Source organism: Musa acuminata, chromosome BXJ2-7 (assembly GCF_036884655.1).
Source record: "Musa acuminata AAA Group cultivar baxijiao chromosome BXJ2-7, Cavendish_Baxijiao_AAA, whole genome shotgun sequence".
Lineage (NCBI taxonomy): Eukaryota > Viridiplantae > Streptophyta > Magnoliopsida > Zingiberales > Musaceae > Musa > Musa acuminata.
In genome coordinates, this window is record NC_088344.1 from 4,977,730 (window position 1) to 4,998,142 (window position 20,413).

Genomic DNA, 20,413 nt, shown 5'->3' on the forward strand with positions numbered 1-20,413 from the left:
TAGAGCATCCTTGCAAAAGAAATTGCTGAAGCCATCTCTCAGCACTGTTAGGGCAATTTCTATTTTTTTCTAATTTCATTACATTAAATAACATTCGAAGACGCTCATACTTGCGACAAGGCCTATATCAACCACTGGATATTCTCAATGGACTATAGATTGATTGCTGTTGTCTCTATCTAAAAGAAGAGTAACAGGGATTCAAAAGCTACAAAACAGAGTGAGATGAAAAATAAAGACACAATTACAAGTTCTATTTACAATTTTACAGTCTCGCAAACACACCAGTTGCTAGCTGGGTGGAAAAAGAGTGCATGGCAAAGAGGAAGAAGGCGAAGATCTTGCTGCTTGTCTGCAACACAAAGAATGGACTCCACGCAGACCTCTTGAGCCAACGACGGAGGAGCTGGCTTGAAATCCTGCAATTTAGAGTACTCCACAATGAGGTGGTACATGTAATCGTATACGTGATCCATGTCCAGCTCCTGCATAAATGCCTGCCCCCTCTTCCCTATGGCTTCTGCCTGTTCATGGTCGATCCAATCAACATGTCAGAAAATTTGCAGAAAATCAAAAGAAAAGAACAGCAAAATCCTTGTTCTAAAGCATGATACTGTAGTAAGCCATCAGCAACTTATTCCTGTGGCTTGTTCTGCGTAAAGCCATCATGTCCTGAAGCATGATGATGTTGTGCGTAGAGCCATCAATAAATGAGCAAGATGCTGAAAACTAGAGGAGAAGATATTAACACCACCTTAGATGGATTCTGATTTCCCCATTCAACTGCAAACTTTATAGATTGGCACAAGTCAGTGGGACTGATGGGCCAGTAATTTTCTTTCGGAACAAGACCACGACTGAAGAAGTCCTCGTACTGCGGTTTGATGGTCAATGCCGGGGATCCACATGCCATGATGTACTTCAAGATCACCAACCATGCATAACCCTCAGCATATATCTTATAGCTGCAACAAGACATCAAGAAAGAAGCATTACCATCGAATTCTGCTGTATTAGGAGTTAAAATGTGACCGCATACTAAAAGAATACAGTAATTGCTCACCGGTGTCTGCACTGGTTTGAGAGGCTAGATTTTTTAAAACCAGATCTTGATTCTTCTACCCAGTCCTGCATTTCAGGCCAAAATTGCATTCATGCCGTAAGGCCACTACTGCTGTAATCCTTCATGAACATTGTAACTGTTAACAGCAAGTCTTAGTCCCATACTTGGCATATTATTTGTGCTCCCCACGTCTTAGAGTCATTGCAACTGAACAATGCCTCTCTTATGGGTGATTGAACATCAGGGTTGCCTTTCCAGTATGCAGTTCTTGCCCTTTTCCTCCACTTCAAGTTTGAGAACCGAGCTTGATGTTTTGAAACTCTTCATCCCAGGGTTTAATGTTTATTTCAGGCCTGCATACACATTGGATTTGTAACTCTGAGGAGCATCAAATAATGTCTAACCATGATCCACAAAAGACATCAGGTGGATGACGACAATCACACACTTACATATCGGAAGAAGCGGTGAGAGCCAATTCCAGATGGCTAAAGCATGGATGAAGTGGTGAGAATAAGATGGTGATTTCCGAGAATGACACTCTCTCTCTATTCAGAGATTTTGGCTAGAATCTCTAGTTGCATGCAGAAGTAACTCTCTTTTGCTTTCTGATTCGAGGCTATTCTTTTGGGATACTTCATATAAGCCCTTTAAGAACTACATGGGCCAACGACAACATTATCCGATTTCTCAAAAGAAGAACAAAAATATCTTCAGTTTTTTCTTCCATGGAAGCTTGCAAATGTCTCTTACCCAAACAGGAACCTTTGGATATATCAAGTGACTGAAAAGAAAGATCGAAATCTGCTTCCAATGATTCTTTCGACATGTTCTTTCATTGGCGCATGTTATTTCAATTCAGTCAAAAACTTATGATTGGATAGTAAGAAAGGTCCATTTATATCTATAGCCACATATTGTTAAAGATATATATCTTTAACCATTCAATTCAGTGAGTTTTGAACTATTTATCTGTTATCAAAGGGATTATTTGGCTATTTGCACAATTTTTGTAAAAAAAGAAGCAACTTTATTTTATATACAGATTAAAATTATCATCTCTAGAGTTGTATAATGAATGACCTAATGAACTCTGTTCTTAGATAATTTAGGCTGCAGCAAAATCTAACTTCAATAGTCATATCACTTCACAGTCAAAAGTCCTTTTGCAATTGAATCTGAAGATCCAAACTCACTCTGTTGTTCAAACCATAAAGAAAAGCTGAGAAATCTAACTATCAATTAATTTGTTAGAAGGAACAACAGATTTGAAGAAAATAAAAAGTAAAAGGAAGCAGGAAAACATTTTCATGTGTGAATCTACCTATAAATTAATTTGTTAGATTCATTCAAAGATTTTAATATACACCACAGCTGATAGATAGACGATATCAGAGATCACAACGGAATCATGTAATCTAGCAGCATAATAAACGAGATGAAATTGGGAAATGGAGAATGCGAGTGTCTCACCAGCCCCAGAAGGACCAGTCCGGGAAGGGGATGTCAAGATGATCTCTGGTGGTGCAGTAGCGGAAGAGCGGCGGCGGTGGCGGCAAATGACGGCCATCGGCGCCACCGTTGCCGTGACAGTACTCGGAGCGATTAACGGAGGGCCGGTCCATGGAATCAAACATGAGGTCGACGTCGGAGACCATACCGGGGTACCTCCGCAGGAGATGCAACAGGCCCCAGATGGTGAACATGGTCCTGCTCTGCACGCAGGCGTAGTAAAGGTCCACGAAAAGGCGCTTCCCCTCCAAGATCACCACGCGCATCGCGGCGTGTCTGCCCACCTCGGCCACCATCGCAGGCGAGATGCGGGACCGCCGCCACGGCTGCAGGTCGCGGTGGATCCACCGGAAGAAGGACGGGCAAGGCCCCCGCGGCTTCGGCATGGTGGGGTGCCGCGGAAGACGGCGAGGGGGCGCAGTTGCTGCTTGACGCGGGGGGAAAAAGGTGCCATGGCGTGGGGTCCAGGTTGTGGCCCGCGACGGTCTTGGTCCGAGACGCGATGCCTTCCGTCGCCTACAGTGGCAATGCTGTTATTATTCGAATCAGACATACGGTTTCTTATAGAGAGGAAAAGAGAGAAGAAGAAGACGAACACCATGTGGAAGCAGAGGAGGAGGGAGGAGGAGAGAGCAAGGAGGGCTAAGCGGGAGGAGCAGGGGTGAAAGGAGAAGCGGAGGCGGCCGGTGCTTCTGCGAGAAGTGGAACGGCTACGCGGCAATGGTGTGGCCATGGCTCTCTCCCTCTCTCCTGCTTTCTCCCTGTGCGTGTGGGAGGGTGTGAGAGAGCCGAAAGAGGGGCCTCGTCCTCCTCCTCGCTCCTTGCTTTGCCTTCCACGTGGCTGCAATCGATTGGCTGCATGTACACGGGAAGCGCCAGAGAAGGTATGGAAGCAGCGACGAACGGAGAGGCAAACGTGCCTCGCCTTCCGTTCTCTGGTTGCATTTGCATTGCATGGAACGGAGCTCCTGTTAATGTGTTGGGGCAAAGAACAGACGAATGGGGGAACCGATCAGACGTGGCTCACCTTCCATTCTTCCTTCCTTTGCCTCTTCTCCCCCGCGTCCTCGTGCGACCCGGATCATCTACTCTCTCCATCTATCTCTATTCTGTTGGGTTCGACGAGGAAGTGGTGGTGGTGGTGCAGGCATCTCTCAACTCTAATCATTCGGGCTCCTATGATCCTCCAGGTTTATATTGTGACAACATCGTCTATTTCGAGAAGAGGGAATGACGACTGCTTTGGGGGTTCGGTCGGTAATTTCGTCGAACGACTCTCGGGTCGTGGCCATTGCTTAGCCCTCCGCCATCAGGAATCAACCAGCAGCTGCTTAGCCCTCGATCCATCCTGGACATGCCACCAGTCAAACGGCTCTGCTTTAAGTTAAGTTTTCGAAAACGATTTTACGTCCGAAACGATTTTTATCGTACTAGAGATTTGACGAATTTGACGTTTTTATCCGCTGCACTAATTCATCCCCCCCACCCCCCCTTAGTGCTCTTGATCCTAACATCTGAAACATTTATTTACTTAGCAGCAAACTTTCAGTTTTCATCTCCTTTCTTTACTCGAGCTATTTTTACTAAGTCTTCACCCCCCCCCCCCCCCCCTTAGTGCTTCTCCAATCCTAACAGTTTAATCACCAGACTAATACGTCCACATAATATAGTTATTCTAATCTGATGAAGAAATCTTAAAACTAGATCGATTCAATGTCATCAATGAAAACCTATGTATAGTAAGAAACGAAATTTGGACTAGATTACCTAGGAGGACTGAACCTCCCCCACCAGAAACACCATGCGGTGCTCTAATTAATTCCTTGATGACTTTGCCATCGCGATGACCTGATGAAGCCACATTGACAGTCAACACCATGGCCACTGTTATGCCAAGTGGTGGTGCCTTACTCGATCAAAAGGCAAGCGGATGTAAGCCTGTGCGTCACCACTAGTTTGGCTATAGATATGAGACTTCATGTCCAAGTTTCCATTGCGATATATGTACTATATGTACAGAGAGATCAAGACAATCACCGATCCGTCCGACCATGGAATTGTGGCTACTCATCTTCCTCTCCGTCACCTTGGCCACGCTGCTCCTCCTCCTCCTCGATCGTGAAGTCAAGATTAGGAGGCTCCCTCCCGGCCCGCCGTCCGTGCCGATCCTCGGCAACCTCCTGTGGCTCCGCCGGTCCCTCCGAGAGATCGAGGACATCCTGCGGGAGCTCCACGCTCGGTACGGCCCCGTCGTCACGCTTCACATCGGCTCCCGCACCACCATCTTCATCTTGGACCGCACCATCGCCCACAAGGCGCTCGTCGAGCACGGCGCTGCCTTCTCCGACCGACCCGCCCCGCTGCCGGCCGTCCGCTTCCTCAGCGCGAGCCAGCACAACATCTCCACCGCCGCCTATGGCCCCATCTGGCGCCTCCTCCGCCGCAACCTCTCCTCGGAGATCCTCCATCACTCCCGCATCAAGCTCTACGCTGGCGGCCGCTCGTGGGTCCTCGGTGTTCTCTTCCAACACCTCCGATCCCAGGCCGATGCCCACCACGGCGTGGTCGTCGCCATGGAGAGCTTCCAGTTCGCTATGTTCTGCTTGCTCGTCCTAATGTGCTTCGGCGAGAAATTAGACGAGAAGGCCATCAAGAATGTCGAGGAGGCGCAGCGGAGCCTCCTCCTCTACAGCAGAAAACTCAGCGTGCTGGCCTTTGTTCCAAGCATCACCAGGCACATCTTCCGCAATCGATTGAAGACGGTCTTGGAGATGAGGGAAAGACAGGGACAGCTATATCTTCCCCTGATCGAAGCCCGAAAGGAGTACAAGCAGCAGCAGCCGCCAAACGAAAAAGAAAGGTTCGTGTACTCCTACGTGGATTCCCTACTCGAGATCGAGCTCCCGGAGGAAGGGGGCAGGAAGCTCTCGGACGACGAGATGACGGCCCTCTGCTCGGAGTTCCTGAACGCGGGCACGGACACGACGTCGACCGCGTTGCAGTGGATCATGGCGAACCTGGTGAAGCACCAAGACATACAAGAGAAGCTGCGGGACGAGATCGACGGGGTAACCGACGGGAGGGACGAGGAGGAGATCAAGGAGGAGAACCTGCAGAGTATGCCATACCTGAAGGCGGTGATACTGGAAGGGCTGCGGCGGCACCCGCCGGGCCACTTCGTCCTGAGCCACGCGGTGACGGAGGACGTGGACCTGTGCGGGTACCTGATGCCCAAGGGAACGGCGGTCAACTTCTGCGTGGCGGAGATGAATTGGGACGGGAAGGTGTGGGAGGAGCCGATGGAGTTCAAGCCGGAGAGGTTCCTGAGCGGCGGCGGGGGAGCGGCGGTGGACATCACGGGGAGCAGGGAGATCAAGATGATGCCTTTCGGGGTGGGGAGGCGCATATGCCCGGGGCTGGGGCTGGCCATGCTCCACCTCGAGTACTTTGTGGCCAACCTGGTGAGGGAGTTCGAGTGGAAGCGAGTGGAGGGCGAGGAGGTTGACATGACCGAGAAGCTGGAGTTCACTGTCGTCATGAAGAATCCTCTTAGAGCTCGTATCATCCCTAGAAGAAGGAAGATTTGAGATGATAGACTTCGAATAATAGAAAAGGGTATAGAAATGCATGCTTCATTCACCGTCGATCTCATCTCATGAACCACACAAATTACCAAATACTCATTGAACTGCCAACTTTGTGGCTTTCGATATCATTTATTATGATCGGGGCGTTGACCTATAAATTTATTATATTATAATTATTAATTCAAAATATTCTAGATAAATTAATGGTAATGAAGTAAATTGGCACAATGGTAGGGCCCATCGAACGATGGCAGATATCCGAAGTCTGAATGGAGCTGAAGCCTAGACTCGACCTAATGCTGATCACCCTAGTTTAGCATCCACGTGGGCGACTCTGTGCATTTGGGATCCAATCAAGCCGTGTTAATCCATCGACCGCGGCATAAAATTGCTCAATATTTTTTGTGCTAGAAGGAGGGTCCAATGTCGCAAAAGCGTCCACCACTAAATAACCCCAGCGAATGCTCTGGCGAGAAGGCACTTGCCACCATCTCCACCTTCAACCTCGAAGGGCAACTCTCCACTCTCCCACATATGGATGGAAGCGCCTCGGCTCATACTTCGGGGGTGCTATTGACATTTGTTCAACGACCATGGGCTCTTGCCTCCTGGGGCTGGCGTAGGGCAGCTAGTTGTCTCCGTCGAGACGTTCCTCAACCTCGCCCATCGAGTGCAAGCATTAGTTGGGATGATGCAGACCATCGCACCCCTCTTACCTTAGTTAGTTCAGCAAACAGGTCTCTCCCCACGGTCATCGCCCGTGATCCAACCTACGCTCATCCCTATACCTCACAATGCCATCCTGGTCGACCAACCACCTCTAGCTCTAAATACCCACCCCTCAATCGGGGAGCTACTAGTCATATGTGCTCTACAAGCCAATCACGCGAGTGATATCATGTGTGACATGCTATGCACTCTTTTTTACTTATTATATATTGGTATTTTATCACTTCATATTGCTTGTTGCATGAATATATTGTGATGTCCATGAATCTATGCAATGGAAATCAAATCGTGATAAGATCATGATAATCGATTCACCTTTAAACATAGACCCTAAATAATTTCGATCATAGGTTACTTGAGAGAGATATCGAGATAACCAGATATACTAGTTTATTGTATATCCGTACATATGATAGAGATGGTTGGTCTCATAGCTGCTCGTGTAGGGACACTAGGGATATAGTGTATGTGCTAATTGGAGAATGAGTTCACTGATTGACCCGCTCATAGAATGCTAGATGGTTGAAGATGCCTTATTGTCAAATAGCGATTCCGTAGTCCTAGTGGTGTATCTGATCTTTAGACTTCAGATATCAAGAATGTCCTATATGAGCACTCCACTCTTTGACACCGGACTTGTAGGTATGGAGGTTCCAGATCTAGCACAGCTAGTCATCGGGAGTGGTAGCCAACCTTATGAGGGCTATTGAGTATCAATAGAGGATCATTCGCTCTTGTCCTTATGAGAAGAATATCACATGTGTTCTTGCTCAAACAAATCCCTGGCCAAGGTCATTCAGATTGAGAGAGAAAGAGTTCTCTGGGAGAATCTGATTAGAGCGAGACTCGAGTAGAAACTATATGAGCCTGACAGTATCATGCCCGATATATGATCTCTGGATATTAGATAGATGAGCGACTATAGATATATGGTAACTGAGGACATATATGTCCAAAGGATTGGATTGCCCTGTATCGTTTGTGGATTACGACGTAGTGACCTAGTACGTCCGCAATTGATGAGTCGAGTAAATTATTATGAAGATAAAATTGAGTGAATTATTCAAGGTCTTTTTGGTCGCTGGTCGAGAGGCCACCAACGATTGTTCCCGAGATGCTCTAGCGGGCCAACCAGTATATTATTATTGAGGCACTAGTGGCGAGTGCTAGTCATAGGTGCCTAGCAAGCCAATCACGTGAGTGATGACACGTGTGACTTGACACAGAATCTTTTTGCTTATTATATTTTGACATTTATCACTTTATATTGACTATTGCATATATACATGCATATATTGTGATGTCCTTAAATCTGTGCAATGGGAATCAGATTGTGATGAGATCACGATAATGAGACCGATTCACCTTTAAACATAGATCCTAAATAATCTCAGTCATAGATTACTCGAGAGGGACATTGAGATGACTGGACAAACTGGTGTGTTGTATACCTGTCTATATGATGGATGCAACTGGTCTCATAGCTGTTCATGTGGGGACATTAGGGATACAGTATAGGTGCTCATTGGAGAATGAGTTCACTGATTGATCAGAATGCTAGATGGTTGATGATACCTTATTGTTAGACAGTGATTTCATAGTCCTAGTGGTGTATCTGGTCCTTAGACTGAGACACCAATGATGTCCTGTATGAATACTCCATTCTTTAATACCGGACTTATAGGTTTGGATGTCCTAGATCTAGTACAACCGGTTATTGGGAGTGACAGTCAACCTTACGAGGACTATTGAGTGTCAATAGAGGATCATCCACTCTCGGTGTCATAAGAGGAATATTGTATGTGTTCTTGCTTAGATAAATCCCTGGTCAGGGTCATTTGGATTGAGAGAAAAAGAGTTCTCTGGGAGAATCTGATTAGAACGAGACTTGAGTAGAAACCGTATGGGTCTAACAGCACCATACCCGGTATACGGTCTCTGGGATATTAGATGGATGATGGACTATAAGTACATAGTAACTGAGGACAGACAGGTCCAATGGATTGGATTCCCCTATATCGTCTAGGACTGCGGCATAGTGGCCTAGTACGACCGTAGTCGATGAGTCGAGTGAATTATTATAGAGATAATAATTCACTGAGCCAGAAGGAGTTCTGATAGGTATGACTCATGACCAGCTCGATATTGGGCCTAGAGGGTCACACACATATGGTAGGCGTTGCGATAAGTAGAGGTTTGAATATGAGATATCCGCCAGAGCCCCTAACTTATTGGATATCCAATAAGCCCATGAATTATTGGATATCCAATAAGATCATATAGATGAGATCCAATAGGAGCCCATAAGAGATTATTGGATAGAGATCCACTAATCTAAGAGGCTTGAGTAGTTGGATGCAAATCCAATACCCAATATGGGAGGAACTATTAGGGTTTGACAGTGGACCTCTATAAATAGGAGGGATTCAGTGGTTCATAGGCTAGAGTCTTTGCTTGCCTCTCTTATTCTCCTACCCCTCTCCACCTCAGAGTAGGCTTGAAGTTTTGAGGAGCGTTGTCGCAGCCCTGCTATGTGGATTACCGCTAGAGAGGAGAACGCTTGACCTCTTTCACCATCTCCTAGAGATCTACCAGGATTCAAGGATATACAATCTTCCTAGGTAACATAATCTATTCTATACGCAGTTTGTTTTATGGATTTTTACGCACCAATCTTCGCATGACGACGAACATCTTTTTGGGAATCGGAGATTTTACTTTTTGTCCTTCCGCTACGCATATGATGTTGCCCCAAGATTTTCCAATAGCGAGAAAGCGCGAGGAGTCATATAAGAGGCCCCGCTAGGAGCTACTCATGTGAGTAGATCGGGGAAAGAAGAAGACCTACCATGGTAAGGCCGGAAGTAGATGAGCCCAAGGTGTGTAGATAAAAAAAAAGGGCCTGTTACAGCAGAGTATGTGCCTAAGTTATGAATCTCGGCCAGTCATGTGCTTGAGTTATGAATCTCGGCCAACCAGTGTCTGAGTTGTGCACCTTGGCCAAACAGTACTCAAGTCGTGCACCTCGACCAAACAATGCCCGGGTCATGTACCTCGGCCAAGCAATGCCCGAGTCATGTACCTCGGCCAAATAGTGCTCGAGTTATGTGTTGGGAAATCATAGGGGGGCGACATCATATGCGCAGCGGAAGAACAAGAAAACAAAAATCCCCGATTCCCAAACAGATGTTCATCGTCGTGCGAAGATTGGTGCGCAAAATCCGAAAAAACACAAAACTGCGTATAGAGATTGTGTTACCTAGGGAGATCGTATATCCCTGTTTCCTTGCAGATCCTTAGGAGAGGGTGAAGGAGGTCAAGCGTCCTCCTCTCTAGCGGTGATCCACACAGCAGGGTTGCGACGACGCTCCTCAAAACTCCAGGCCTACTCTGAGGTGGAGAGGGAGAGGAGAATAGGAAGGGCAAGCAAAGACTCTAGCCTATGAGGCTGTGAATCCCTCCTATTTATAGAGATCCCGTGTCAAAACCCTAATGGGTCCTTTCCCTAGTGGGTATTGGATCTGCATCCAATAAGACAAGGGCTCCGTCGGATATCTCATATCCGAACCTCTACTCATCGCAATGCCTACCATATGTGTGTGACCCTCTAGGCCCAATATCGAGCTGGCCGTGAGTCATACCTGTCAGAACTCCTTCTAACTCAGTGAATTATTATCTCTGTAATAATTCACTCGACTCATCGACTACGGAAGTACTAGGCCACTACGCCGTAGTCCCCAGACGATACAAGGGAATCCAATCCATTGGACCTGTCTGTCCTCAGTTACCATGTACCTATAGTCCCTCATCCATCTAATATCCCAGAGACCGTATATCGAGCATGGTGCTGTCAGACCCATACGGTTTCTACTCGAGTCTCGCTCTAATCGGATTCTCCCGGAGAACTCTTTCTCTCTCAACCCGAATGACCCTGGCCAGGGATTTGTCTGAGCAAGAACACATGGGATATTCCTCTCATGATACCGAGAGTGGATGATCCTCTATCGACACTCAATAGCCCTCGTAAGGTCGACTACCACTCCCAATGACCAGCTGTACTAGATCTGGGAACAGCCAAACCTATAAGTCTGGTATCAAAGAGTGGAGCACTCATACAGGACATCCTTGGTGTCTCAAGTCTAAGAACCAGATACACCACTAGGACTACGGAATCGTTGTCTGACAATAAGGCATCATCAACCATCCAGCATTCCGTAAGCGGATCAATCAGTGAACTCATTCTCCAATGAGCACCTGTACTGTATCCCTAGTGTCCCTACACGAGCAGCTATGAGACCAGCTGCATCCATCATATGGACGGGTATACAGCACACCAGTCTATCCGGTTATCACGATGTCCCTCTCGAGTAACCTATGACCGGGATTATTTAGGATATGTGTTTAAAGGTGAATCGATCTCATTATCGTGATCTCATCACGATCCGATTCCCATTGCACAAATCCAAGGACATCACAATATATATGCATTTATGCAATAGTTATAAAGTGATATACGCAAAAATATAATAAGCAAAAAGATTCTGTATCAAGTCACACGTGCCATCACTCACGTGATTGGCTTGCTGGGCACTTATGACTAGCATTATGCACCTCGGTAAAACAGTGTCCGAGTCATCCACCTCAGCCAAACAATGCTCGAGTCATGCACATCGGCCAAACAATGCCCCAATGGTGCACCTCAGTGAAATAGTGCCCGAGTTATGCACATCGACTAAATAGTGTTCAAATTGTGTATCTCGACCAAACAGTGCCCAAGTCATTCACCTTGGCCAAACATTGTTTAAGTCGTGCACGTCGACCAAACAGTACCTGAATGATGCACTTCGGCCAAACAATGCCCAAATTATGCACCTCGGCTAAACATTACCTGAACGGTGCACCTCGACCAAACAGTGCCCAAATGGTGCACCTCGGCCAAATAGTGCATGAGTTGTGCACCTTGACCAAACAGTGCCCGAGTCGTGCACCTTGGCCAAATAGTGCCCCGGAGGTGCACCTCGGCGAATAGTGCCCGAATGGTGCACCTTAGCCAAACAGTGCCAAAGTTGTGCACTTCGACCAAACAGTGTCCAAGTGGTGCACCTTGGCCAAACAATGTCCGAGTTGTGCACCTCAGCCAAATAATGCCCGACTGGTGCACTTCAGCCAATAGTGCTAGAGCCATACACCTCGGCCAAACAGTGTTTGAGTTGTGCATCTCGGCCAAACAGTGCACGAGTCATGAACCTCGACGAAACAGTGTCTGAGCCCTGCTCCTTTGCCATATAGTGCTCGAGTCATGCACCTCGGCTAAACAGTGCCCAAGTTATGAATCTCGGCTAAATAGTGTTCAAGTTGTGCACCTCGATCAAATAGTGTCCGAGTAGCGCACCTCATTCAAATAATGTCCGAATCATGCACCTCGGCCAAACAATGTCCGAGTCGTGCACCTCAGCCAAACAGTGTCCGAGTTGTGCACCTTATCCAAACAATGTTGTAGTTGTGCACCTTGGCCAAACAGTGCTCGAGTGGTGCACCTTGGCCAAATAATATCCGAATCATATACCCCAGTCAAACAATACCCAAGTTATGCACCTTGCCCTAATAATGTCCGAATCGTGCACCTCGACCAAACAATGCTTGAGTTGTGCACCTCGGCCAAACAATATCAGTGTCGCATCTCGGCCAATCCTATGCCCGAGCCACGTCTCGCGGCCAGTCTAATGTCTGAGTTGCATCTCAGCGAGTCCAATGCCTGAACCATGCCTCATGGCTAGTTTGATGCCCGAGCCATGCCTCACGACCAATCCAATATCCGAGTCATGTCTTAGCTAGTCTAATGCCGGAACCATGCCTCGGGGTCGGTTTGATGCACGAGTCACGCCTCGTGACTAGTCTAATATTCGAGTCATGTCTCGATCAGTCAAGTGCCCAATGCCCGAGTAGTATTGCTTGGCCAGTCCTGCACCTAAGCAGTGTTGCTCAGCCAGTCCTGCACCCGAGTAGTGTTGCTCAGCCAACCCAGTCCTCGAGTTATGTCGCTCAACCAGTTCAGCTCCCGAATAGAAGCTCCCGATCAATCGACAATTGAAGCACTAATCTCAGCACAACAACCGACCTAGTGAGCAAAAGACATTAAGTCGTTAATAGATCATGTACGATCGACCTTCGTTCCTAAGTATAAAAGATAATCTCCTGACCGGTGTCATGAGTCGGACTTTAAACACCTCAACTCCCTGTAACTCTACTCAAAACTGACTTAGAACTTCGGAGAGATCGAGCCTAGAAATCATCTCCCGACCTTAGCCTATGTATACGAACTTAGTGACGAAACAGCAAACCCGCGGGAGAGAAAAAGAAACTATGCGCACTACGAATCAGACCAAGCCGTGCTGATCGGCCACGGCATAAAGTTGCTAGGGTAGTCGGGTTGGTTGTATCTGGATCCCCGCTCCATTCTCCGTCTTTGGTGGGCTTCCTTCGCGGCATCTCAAGGTAGAAAGAATCTTTTTCTTGTTCTCTTTCCCATTCCTTTTCCCCTCGATAGTAGTGTTACTTCGGTTCTTCCGCGATCTTGATTTCTTTTTGCTCGATTTCTTCTTTCTTTCTTTTTTCTTGGAAACGGGAGACGCAGATGCCCGCGCTTGCTTTGGTCTGCTGTTGTGATCTTGCCTTACTCCATTTCTAGACCAGTTATTGTTCTTGTTCTGACGGGGAAGATCACTGGGGTTCTGATTTGTTGTTGATTTTAAGATCTTTGTACGGCAGAATGATTGTGGTATGGGGTTGTGTTTGATGTCAGCCGTACCTCGGTGGAGGTCCTCTCTTGGACCATCTGTTCTTGATGATGCAGGGTTGGATTCCAGTTGACGGCGAGTGCTTACAATCCCAATCCTGAAGAGAAGATATATGAAATGCTTAACTATGATTAATCTTGCTTTTTTATTGTCATAGTTTTTCTTTTATCTTCGCTTTGTCTTAATTGTTTTTACATTAGTTAATGATATACGATCAATTATCATTCGATACATGATCTCTGTGGTATCCCTATGATGACCAAGCTGGCACGGGAAAGACAAGACCTGCCCCTTGATTTGTCTGTGTGGACATAAAGTCCAAAACAAACATTTTCTTTCTATTGTCTAAATGGATAAAGAGTTCGAGAGAAATGTTTAGAGGCTTTCTATTAGCTAAGAAAATATTTTTTAGAATATTTTTTTTTCTCTTTTTACCCGGTATAAAGGCTTATCTCTTACCCAAGAATTGAGATGAGTCTATCATTTTATCATTTTTATCTCACTTCACCTCACATCGAAGTTAATTTTGATGTCGAACGGGTCAGGAAATCCATTCTTAACTTGAATTTTCGTACAAGTCATCACCGAATATCATGAGACCTCCAGTGTTACCTCAATAATACCAATCAAACCATATCGAACTAACCTGAACGTCAATAGCATGTACCCCTAATATTTTAGCACCAAAAGAATGGTCATGTTATAGGAACGTCAGTTTGTTAATTCACTCAATGAGTATTCGAGCTAAGAGGCTCTACTCCTAACCCATAATACATTCACTCATAAGGGGTAGCAAGCAATGTTTTCGAACCTTGATGTGTCTATCTTGGCACTAACATCTAGTCAATAACCTAGGCCTCTTTTCCACTCATTTTCATCGAAGGCTTCTTGAACCTCAATCATCATGGAAGCACCTGAGCCCACCCACATTGACTTCTACAAGGCCACCAACTGATTTGAACATCAATTATATCTTTTTCCTATCAGATATTATGTTTTGGACACTTGATTTATAATTAATAATTAAAATAAAAATAAAAATTATTCATTAGTATCATAAAAAACTAGCATAGAAGAAGACAGAAGTGTCCAATCAAAATTATTTCCCCAAGACGAATATAGTACTGAAGTTCGCCCCAACTTAGCTAGTTTATGTGCAAAAGCAATTATCCACGTACATCTAGCATGATTATTTTAGGAGGATGTGGTTTATTTATATAATTTTAGTTGCAATAATCTGGTGGGATTTAAGGAAAAAATTTGCATTCTTTATTATCTGCTATCTATGCGGGGCTTTAGTATTTCTTGTTTCACTCTTTGACACCTTGTGAATCTTCGATCCGCCATCTTCCGTGTAATCTTGTTTCACTCTCAAAAGAAAAAAGGTTAGTCGGTTAAGAAAGAGCATGAAGAACAATGGGACGCAGGAAATTTGGATATCGTTCTGTTTCAGATGAAATGACGATGTATGTTTATCATGCTTCTGTTTTTTCGTTCCATTAGGTAACGAGCTCGTTGATTCTGCCTTTATATATGTGGCGCATGTATTCCCCCCAATGGAGGAGGATTAGGACCAAACCATCTTATTACTACTACTATTAATGTTTAGTTCTCATCAACCTGCTCCGGTGCCTTGTTTCAGTCGACAGTTACAAAGTTAATTTCCTTGCGGCCTAAACCTTGACTACTCTTCTGTTTCTTTATTTTGCCCATCGGATCCCTCATCGAAGGTCGACGTCACCGACGATCCCACCTCCTCCCGCATGATGCTCCGTATCTCCGTCATCGACGGCCTCGAGGTTGGTTGCTCCCCGACGCAGGATGCGGCGATCGCCGCCATAGCTGCCGCCTCCGCCTCGTCGTACTCGCCACCCAACCTGGGATCCACCACCTCCGCCACCCCACTCCCCGCGCCCCGCAGCCGCGGCGCCATCGCCGCCGCCAGCGTCATTCCGGCCTCCGATCCGACGGCTGGGCGTCCCGTTAGGAGTTCCAGGAGGAGGACCCCGAAGCTGTACACGTCCGTTTTCTTGGAGGCGATCCCGGTCCGGAGGTAGTGCGGGTCGGTGTAACCCGGTGACCCCACCACTGGCGCCGCCGGCCGGACCGCCGCCGAGAATCCGACCCGGGCCGACCCGAAGTCGCAGAGCTTGGGGCCGAGATCGACATGGAGGAGCACGTTTGCCGTCGTCAGGTCGCCGTGGACGATCGGGAGGCTGGAGCCTCCTCCGTCGTGGAGATACTCGACGGCACCGGCGACCTCGTACGCGACACGCGTGCGCGCGGCCCATGGCAGGGTGGAGCCACCACCATGGAGCTTCTCGTGGAGCGTCCCGTTCGGTACGTACTCCAACATCAGAACCCCTTCTTCGTCGTCGTCTTCCTCTGCAGTCCATTACAAAACCCTCTACTTACTCCATAAGACAAAAACAAAACAAAAAAGAAATATTACTTTATAGGAGTCATCTATTATATCTTTTAATTTAATTCCGCTTAATATAAACCAATCGCACACACGTCAAATAATCTCCTCATGTGACTTTGGCCGGAGACACTATCGGAAGAAAATATGACAAATGATTTCTTGAATGGGGAAGGGGGCAATAAAAGTGGCAATGAATCGTTTGATTTGAGGAGCTGAGCTTACCGCGGTCGTCAGAGTAGGCGAGGAGGCGGACGATGCGCGGGTGGCGGAGCCGGAGGAGGACGTCGAGCTCCTGGCGGAAGGCGCGGCGCGGGAGCTCACCGCCGCCCCCGGCGTAGACCTTGAGGGCTGCGAGGGTGGAGTCGGGGAGGCGGGCTAGGTAGACGGTGCTGAAGCCTCCCTCTCCGATCACAGCGGCGGCCGCGCGGTCGCCGAGGAGGGCCTCGACCTCCTGCCACCTGTGCCGACGAACGTCCGCCTCTTTCTGGGGAGAGATCGCCAGTTTGGAGACGTCGGCTGCTTGGCCCTCGTCTGCCCCAAGCTCGACGTCGCTGGTGGGGCTGGAGGACAGGACCCCGGCGCGGAAGAACTTAAGGTAGGCGATGAAGGCGAGGGAGCCGCAAAGTATAAGAGCTGCGGTGGCCGCCGCAAGGCCGAGAATTAAAGCGAGACCCATGTCTCTCTCTAATTCGTTGTTCCGGCCGCGGCGGGGACAGTCGGTTCGTAGCAGGGAGGGAGGGGGAGACTTAGCGCTCAAAGGGTCCTGGACGTGGTCACGATTACAGAAGAGGAGTTGACTTAGAAATAGTGGTGGTATAGCGTCCGAGAATTGATGGACATGCTCTCACGACAGAGAGAGGGGGAGGGAGGAGGAGACGGTGCAGGAAGGGAATCAGTGGGGATTGCGCATATGCATGGGTATGTATGGATGGTGCTCTCTCCACCTACTGTTTTGATCAGAAAGAAAGAAAGAGAGAGAGAGGAATTCTGCAATTCTCTCGAGGGGTTCAGTGCATAATCTGCAACGTGCCTATGGAAGCCAAGTAAAAAAGAAATAGCCTTCAAGGATTAGGAAGGAGTCCAGTTTCAATTGTGGACGGCAAGTTGATAAAAGACATGACAACTGAAACCATCGGCATTTTAAATGACTGCTTTGTATGGCTTTTTATTGTGGAGTGAGGGTCAAATAGAAGCAGTTGTTCAGTCGATGTCATGTTTCCTAACATCACCTCAATATACTAGTAAGTAGGACAGAGAGAACAGGAAGAAGCAGTCTCCTTTAGATTGTCCTGAGCTAGCAGTTGCAGTCTTAATGAAGTTGACATTCCAACCTCTGATGCGTATGTATTTCTTGTATTAGCTTAGAATTAACAGAACAATCATCCAACTTGAGGACCCCACCTTTACGCGTGTGGTATGTGGATTCAATATGATATTTGAGATATGAAAAGGATCACAACTACGAGAACACAAACCATATATGACAACTTTGTTTTTCTTTCTGGCCCAAGCATATGACCCTATGTATATTCCATAGGTACTGCTCACCCAACCATAAATCAATAAGTACCAAGTTGATGACATCTTTGCTCTTTCCGATGGGCAGTTTCCAAGCTGAAGTTATAGTTTTCATTTTATGTATCCTAGCTGGTATGCAACTCTTTACATGACAGATTCATATCCAGACGAAGATGCCAATAAAATATCTTGGGAGTTCGGTTAGTCTGGATGTTGCTAATGAAACATAATTTGTGGATATTTAACCCATTTTTTATTCTGTGATCATCCTTACTAATTGTTGCATGAAGTATGATAATTCAGAGCCACAGAGAACATCAGTCATGTGAGCCTTAAAGTTGTGCTGTATTCAGCACTGAATTCTTTTACATGACAGCTTGTTATCCAGATAAAGCTGCCAAACAAGAATGTTGAGGTGCTACATAGAAAAAGAGTTCGATCAGCCTTCATGATGATAGTGATTCAAATTCTTTTTGCTTCAAAACCTAGAAAAACAAAGGCATGCTTAGAGACTCTAACATGGTTTTATTGGGACCATGGAGGCTGCTATGGGCACTCACCATGACACACTTGGTTCTGGAAACAAATAATCGAACCGTCGTTTACCTATTGCCTGTCACTAATCTTTTGCTTATGCCCGGTGCATGTGTAATCAAATCACTGGATTTGAGGGCCACAAGGTTTACATGTAGGAAGGTAGGTAAGCTTGTGCTGTACAAGTCGATGCAAAATAGTTTGATTAAACTGAAGTAGTGTGTTAATTAAGCTTTCGATACAGGCACCAAAGAAACCCAGGTCTGATTGAATTGGATTTGCCATGTATCGTAAGTTAGCCAATTGGCTGAATCATAGTCTGATCAGACTTCTCATGCATCGGACCCAATCCATCTGCAAGCCATGAGTCGATTTGGATCCGAGACGAAGGGGTCTGCTGTACTCTCACATTGCTAAGCCAAAAACCCTTTGTTAGTTGTTTCTGTTATCTCTTCTAGTAACTGTTTGTCTTCACATCTTTCATGACTCACTCCTTTGGCAGTTGATCAAGATATGACGAAGCTATTATGATAGAATTATGCCAATGCATCTGATATTACATGTCATTATGGATTCTCTTTTTATCATGTGTATGGTTATCCTTTATGAATATGGGGATGTATAACTTTTTTCGTCCATATATTTTCATGTGAAGTCGGCCTATAATTTGCACATATAAACTTAGATTCAGTATTTAAACTAGCCATTAAGGGTAAATAGCTGAATGGTTGCCTATTTTGTCATTAAGGGTAATTATCATATTATAATTTTGCTTATTAATCTTTATTTGTGATTAGGTTGTTATATCTTTGTATCATAACCTTCTGACTGACTGCCAATTTTACCCATCATTTCATATCTATGTGCATTTATTTGCCGTAGAAGCTTCCTGGTTCTACATTTTTTGTCTTTCAAGTTGCTTTTTTTTTTTTCGTTTTAACAGGCCAAGGAAGATAAAATGAAGGAATATCAGACTGCAGCAGAGTGTCTTGATAATGCTCGCCTTGTGAGTATGGTTTGACAGTAATTATGCTACATTTATCATTTAATGTCATTTTTGTAGCATTGTATAAATTCATATGTTTTCTGGGACAAAGTTATATCAGTGTGTTTGTGCTATTGCTAGCACCAATTATGTTGTTCTTTGTTTAGCAACTAGCATGTCATTGGGATGTTGTTATGTGCTAATGATAATACACACCTATCTTTAATGTTTTTAGTGTCTTCCTTCCTGAAATACATAACACACACCTATCTCTAATGTCATTGGAATGTTGTTATGTGCTACTGATAATACACATCTGATCTCTAATGTCATTGGCATGTTGTGATCACACCATCTCTTGTAAGTAAGACCACAAGATCCACGGATGTCTTGAGGTCTCAAGAATGGTTCATGTTAGCACGAATTATGGTACGAGGCATATGAGGGCCCGGAGTCTCAAATGCTTCATTGATATAATATGCATGTGCCTCAGCTCGCTTTAATTTTGACGCATGTGCCTCAGCTTGCTTTAATTTTGACAACATACAAGTTGAGTCCACTCTACCAAAACGAAGGACTTATGGAACAATAATTTTGACAACATACAAGCTGAGTTCACTCTATCAAAATGAAGGACTTATGGAACAACATGATCCTACTTTTATTTTTGAAGAGTTTATGTCTTTGACCTTTATTCAAAGAAAAAAAACAAGAGTTTATGTTTTTGACCTCTATCCAAGGAAAACTTTAAACCTTTTCTCCATGTTTTGTCTTCAATGTCAACTCCATTTATGTGGCTTTGGTACTTTACCAAGTTTCACCTAAGTTACTTCGCTCCTCGATTTGCATTGAGTTGATGGTGACCTTTACGCCTATAATTCCATGGGTCAACCATTCATTGAGTTTGATCTTCACATCGACTCTAAGTGTTTTTTCGTTTAATGCTACGTTGAGTCACTCCCCTACTTGATCTCACAATGTGTTTACCAACACATTATCTCATGCATTCTTTTGTAAGTTTTGAAGACCACCATCCCCTTGGACTATTTCACGTTACTGAACGAACTGTGTATTATTCCACTCTCGCGAACACACTTTCTAGATTATAACTCTTCGCAAATGCAGCTCCTGTTATGCCCCTTAAGGCCTAACAACATGCTAAATTTATTATATACTTAAGCCTCATACAAACGTATCCTTCCCATATCGAAGAGAAAGTTTCAATGCTCTATGACGTCAAGTTTCGATTGTGTTGGGATAACC

The 20,413-nt window shown here is 45.8% G+C and overlaps 3 protein-coding genes and 1 long non-coding RNA gene across 4 annotated transcripts; 2 read left to right on the forward strand and 2 right to left on the reverse strand.

Moving 5' to 3' along the window:
- Positions 1 to 101: 101 nt before the first annotated feature.
- Positions 102 to 4,030, reverse strand: LOC103991072 (uncharacterized). The gene is given in 9 exon segments (XM_065116404.1): positions 102 to 524; positions 755 to 965; positions 1,064 to 1,128; positions 1,228 to 1,352; positions 1,355 to 1,416; positions 2,537 to 2,941; positions 2,943 to 3,091; positions 3,174 to 3,510; positions 3,603 to 4,030. Coding segments are annotated over 9 exon segments (1,692 nt in total). The 5' UTR covers positions 3,674 to 4,030; the 3' UTR covers positions 102 to 257.
- A 535-nt stretch (positions 4,031 to 4,565) lies between these two features.
- On the forward strand, positions 4,566 to 6,214 carry LOC135616792 (cytochrome P450 89A2-like). Its single transcript, XM_065116405.1, has one exon. The coding sequence runs from the start codon at positions 4,627 to 4,629 to the stop codon at positions 6,160 to 6,162; it is 1,536 nt and encodes a 511-aa protein (XP_064972477.1). The 5' UTR covers positions 4,566 to 4,626; the 3' UTR covers positions 6,163 to 6,214.
- Positions 6,215 to 13,165: 6,951 nt separating this feature from the next.
- Positions 13,166 to 13,856, forward strand: LOC135616293 (uncharacterized). The gene is made up of 2 exons (XR_010488312.1): positions 13,166 to 13,386; positions 13,526 to 13,856. It is a non-coding gene; the product is annotated as an uncharacterized LOC135616293 (long non-coding RNA).
- Positions 13,857 to 15,255: 1,399 nt separating this feature from the next.
- On the reverse strand, positions 15,256 to 17,181 carry LOC135616793 (salt tolerance receptor-like cytoplasmic kinase 1). Its single transcript, XM_065116406.1, has 2 exons — positions 16,336 to 17,181; positions 15,256 to 16,073 (listed from the first exon to the last, which is right to left on the reverse strand). Exons 1-2 carry the CDS (start codon positions 16,787 to 16,789, stop codon positions 15,373 to 15,375), a joined length of 1,155 nt encoding a protein of 384 aa, XP_064972478.1. The 5' UTR covers positions 16,790 to 17,181; the 3' UTR covers positions 15,256 to 15,372.
- Positions 17,182 to 20,413: the final 3,232 nt, after the last annotated feature.